This window comes from Pseudophryne corroboree, unplaced genomic scaffold (genome assembly GCF_028390025.1).
Source record: "Pseudophryne corroboree isolate aPseCor3 unplaced genomic scaffold, aPseCor3.hap2 scaffold_641, whole genome shotgun sequence".
Lineage (NCBI taxonomy): Eukaryota > Metazoa > Chordata > Amphibia > Anura > Myobatrachidae > Pseudophryne > Pseudophryne corroboree.
In genome coordinates, this window is record NW_026970230.1 from 59,817 (window position 1) to 64,728 (window position 4,912).

At 43.6% G+C, this 4,912-nt stretch overlaps 1 protein-coding gene across 1 annotated transcript; it reads left to right on the forward strand.

The window, feature by feature from the left end:
• Nucleotides 1-413: 413 nt before the first annotated feature.
• Nucleotides 414-2,940, forward strand: LOC135036328 (gastrula zinc finger protein XlCGF17.1-like). Its single transcript, XM_063954431.1, has one exon. It carries the CDS (start codon nucleotides 452-454, stop codon nucleotides 1,490-1,492), a length of 1,041 nt encoding a protein of 346 aa, XP_063810501.1. The 5' UTR covers nucleotides 414-451; the 3' UTR covers nucleotides 1,493-2,940.
• The last annotated feature ends 1,972 nt before the right edge of the window (nucleotides 2,941-4,912 follow it).

Sequence of the window (4,912 nt, forward strand, 5' to 3'; positions counted from 1 at the left end):
ACGTTAGGAGACATTTCTCTGATCCATCAGCTCATATGACTGATGTTATTGTTCATCTAGAATCTCCAATTCATACGATATGTTCCCCATCCATTGTTTTACATTGGTGCTGACATAGGACTTGGCGAGTGACTACATCTCCATTTATACTTCATGGTTAGTTACCAGTACAAGAGAGAGATATATCTAAGTCTTATTATAATATTACATATGTTATTGTGAGTGTTCTCAGGAGGGTGGACACAATGATAGTTTGAGACACAATATTATAAAGCCTTCATTAAAAGTTATGTTTTATTATACACACACATTTACAATTAAGTGTCCCAGCGAGTTGTCTTCTCCTATTGTTTACAAGATTAATATTGTTACAGAAAATGTCACATTTCCATAATGTATTTTATTTCCAGCAGATGGACACACAAGCAGGAATATCTCAGAAGGACATCTAATGTTATCCCCGGATTGTGACATAAAAGATAATGACAGTAGACAGGATTCTCCAGGAGCTAACCCCATTACCCCAATTATACATCCAGCTCTATCAGCTGGTCCCTCTGATCCTGGGAAATGTTCTCCTGATCACTCTGATATTGGTGCATCTGTTACAGCTCTGACAGTAGATACAGAGTTTCCCTGTGCTATAGATGCCAAATGTTTTACACAGAACACAAAGCCTATTAACCCACACACAGGTAAGGCAGGTGAGAGGCCACTGATATGTACTGAGTGTGAGAAATGTTTTACATACAAATCAGATCTTGTTATACATCAGAGAAGTCACACAGGTGAGAAGCCATTTCCATGTTCTGAGTGTGGAAAATGTTTTGCAAGCAAATCAGATCTTATTAAACATCAGAGAAGTCACACAGGTGAGAAGCCATTTTCATGTTCTGAGTGTGGGAAATGTTTTACACGGAAATCATATCTTGTTACACATCAGCGAACTCACACAGGTGAGAAGCCATTTCTTTGCTCTGAGTGTGGGAAAGGTTTTGCAAACAAATCAGATCTTGTTAAACATCAGAGAAGTCACACAGGTGAGAAGCCATTTCCATGTTCTGAGTGTGGGAAATGTTTTACACGGAAATCATATCTTGGTACACACCAGCAAACTCACACAGGTGAGAAGCCATTTCTATGCTCTGAGTGTGGGAAATGTTTTGCAAACAAATCAAATCTTGTTATACATCACAGAAGTCACACAGGTGAGAAGCTGTTTTCTTGCTCTGAGTGTGGGAAATGTTTTACACAAAAACCACATCTTGTTATACATCACAGAAGTCACACAGGTGAGAACCCATTTCCATGTTCTGAGTGTGGGAAAGGTTTTGCACACAAATCACATCTTGTTAAACACCAGAGAAGTCACACAGGTGAGAAGCCATTTTCTTGCTCTGAGTGTGGGAAATGTTATACACAAAAATCACATCTTGTTAGACATCAGCGAACTCACACAGGTGAGAGGCCATTTCCATACTCTGAGAAATAAATCAGCTCTTGTTGCACACAATAGACATCACTCAGTTGAGGAACCATTTTAATCTTCTGGAGTATACTCATCATTGCCATGTGTTGTTCTTCAAGGTTCTTATCCTATCTCCTATGCTTTTTGCAATATACATGCTACCACTGGGTAAAATAATCAGATGTCATGCCCTCATCTACCACTGCTATGCAGATCACCTGTCTTTTGCTCCAGGTATTGAGAACCCAGTACCAATCCTAAATGGTCTCGCTGAGCTCCAGGTGTGGGTGATGCCAGTTGGCTGTGACTCAGTCCTGGTGAAACAGGTCTATATGGTAAAAGCTCACCAACAAAGATCAGGGCTACAGCTCAGCTTTGCAAACTAACCAGACTTTTGCTTGGGGGTTCAGATTTACAAAATGTTGATCATGTGTGGAATCTTGGTGTAATGGATGGTGTAGTGACACTTACACATCAGGTATCAGCCACAATCAGATCCTCATCTGAGGAACATAGCCAGACTCCAGCACTTATTTCCCTCAGAAGATCTACCTACAGTCATACATACAATGCCACGGCCACAGGGCGCTGTATAAAAGTGACCCCCGGCTGTGGCATTATCTGTCCAGCTAGTGGAGCCCGGTGCTGGTACAAAAAATACGTGTGACCTGTATTTTTTGCACCAGGACCAGGCGCAGAGCCCGGTGCTGGTTGTTAAAATACAGGGGATCCCCTGTCCTTTTTTCACCGTATTTTGGCAACCAGGACCGGCCCAAAGAGCCCAAAGCTGGTTATGCTTAGGAGGGGGGACCCCACGCAATTTTTTTCCGGGTTTTTTCCCGTTTTTTTAAACATTTTTAAAAATCTAATCAAAATCCGTCAAATCGCCCGTTTTTTGACAGCGGGACTGTCAAATTCATTTTTTATTGAATATGTCGAATTCCGACGGTCGAATTGTGTCGAATTTAAAAATGGGTGAAAATGTGCCGCAATTCGCCCGGAATTGCATATACCCCATAGACTACTGCAATGTCCTCTACCTGGGTCTCCCAGCAAAAGAATAGCACCGCTTGTAGCTTGTACAGAATGCAGCAGCCGGGCTGTTACCTAACCAGCCCGTTCCTGCCACATAACACCCATTCTCTGCTCCCTTCACCGGCTGCCTGTAAGATGGTGACTCTATTACATAATCTTACTGACTCTCCCAGCCCTACATGACCAGGGTCCATGGTACCAGAAGCAACTTCTACCTCCTTACTGCCCTGCTTGCTTACTTCCATCTGCAGATGAAGGACTGTTACCAGCAGTACCAAGAATCCCCAAGCACTGCTGAGAGGTCAGGAGGAAGACAGGGTGGTGGCACTAGTGCTGTAGCGGGGGCTGCCGGAGGCACTGTCTGTGGGTAATATTGTCCCCAAGCAGCGCTAAGGTGTCAGAGGGGAGACAGGGCAGTGGTAGTAGTGGGGGAGGACAGGGTGGGTGGCAGTAGTGGGGGGAGACAGGGCACTGGCAGTAGTGGGGGAGGACAGGGTGGGTGGCATTTGGGGAGGGAGATGGGGCGGTGGCAGTAGTGGGGGAGACGGCAGTGACAGTAGTGGGGGGAGACAGGGTGGTGTCAGTACTGGGAGGAGACGGGGTGGATGGCAGTAGTGGGGGGGAGACAGGGTGGGTGGCAGTAGTGGGGGGAGACAGGGTGGGTGGCAGTAGTGGGGGGAGACGGGGCGGGTGGAAGTAGTGGGAGACAGGGCAGATGGCCGCAGTGCAGTACCAGGGGCTGCTGGAGACAGTAAAGAGGAGTATGGGTCCCGCACAGAACCAGTTGCTAATTAGACTTAATGATTATTATGATTCCTTATTTCTAATTAATCCCTTGTATGTGTTACTGTTATTTGCTGTGTCAGCCTTTATGTGTGTTCTGTGTAATAATCCTGATAGTAGTGCTGCTACCGATCTCATATAATTTGTAGTAACTTGGAAAAGATGAGATATGAGGTGCACTCTGGAAGCTTATAGGGGGTAATCAGAGATGATCGCAGATGTGACATCATGCAGCCCCTGGAAAATGGTCCTCGCCTGCCCGCGTTCACCCCTGAGGGATGCGGCCACAATGTGTGTCTGCGCGGCCGCTGCGCACGTGCATTTTGTCACCACCAGCAAACTGCTGCAGGCTGCTATTGCGGCTGGGTCTGAATGACCCCCATAGAGTTTTGTCTCTCCTGATATGTATCTGTTTTACTTACCTGCAATACTATAATGTAACTGGAATTGTTTCTGTGATTTAAAGGATATTTTATCCATGTTGTGCAGAGTAAAGTATTTTTTAAGTGTAAAATATAGAGAAAAATCTGTGTATTAAAGATATGAAATAAAGTTGTTTAAAAACAAAAGATTTCCATTGGGTCTTTTTATGTGTCTGTGTATTATCTTATTTCCAGATAATTGTCGCTATGGTGACAGAAACAATTTCCTGTCAATGTGTCACTTGTATTATTACTTTTGTGTCCAGCGGGTGGGCTCGGAAATGTTATCCTTTTCCTCGCAGCCCCAGTTGCTGGAGAAAATGAAGGAGGAGCTGTTGACGGGTCACGTTCCGCTTGAGTTGACAATTTTCTCACCAGCAGGTCTTTCCACCTCTGCAGACTTGTGTCCGGAAAGAGAGATACAACGTAGGCTTTAAACCTAGGATCGAGCACGGTGGCCAAAATGTAGTGCTCTGATTTCAACAGATTGACCACCCTTGAATCCTGGCAAAGCGAATGAAGAGCTCCATCCACAAGTATTTCCAGGGAAGATGTTAAGTCTGAGGGACTATGCACAGGCCCAAATGATAATTGTTTTATGATCCTTCTATGTATGAACCAACCGATGGAGGGAATAATCCGAAAGTGTTAATACCAAAGATTAGCTAATCTGGTTGGAGGTGCGCCATTAAGCAAATTGCAATGACTGGTTAGGGGGTTTAGAAGAAACAGCTAGTGGGCTTATATCTAAAGAAGCCTTAATGTGTGGCGCACTCTTTTTCTTTATATTTCATTAGTAAATTAAAACATAACATTTATTATTTTTATTTAATATAGATTTTTCAATAGGCATGACATAAGGCAATTGATTGTCAGCATGGAAAGACAAAAAGACAAAAAAATGAAAGATATAAAATAATTTATATACCAGCACTACCTATGTATGGGTATATGGGTAGAGCAATAATTGATATAAGCAAGTGAAATATAAAAGGAATTTAAAACACACGTTTTTGTAATCAAATTTATGAGATCCTTTCACAACAGGATTGTGATCCCAGAAAAAAACTGTTTTACTGCTGCGCCCTGCAGAGCGTTACTACTGCATACAACCTAAGTGCTCCCTGCAGAGCGTTACTACTGCATACAACCTAAGTGATCCCTGGAGAGCATCACTACTGCATACAACCTAAGTGCTCCCTGC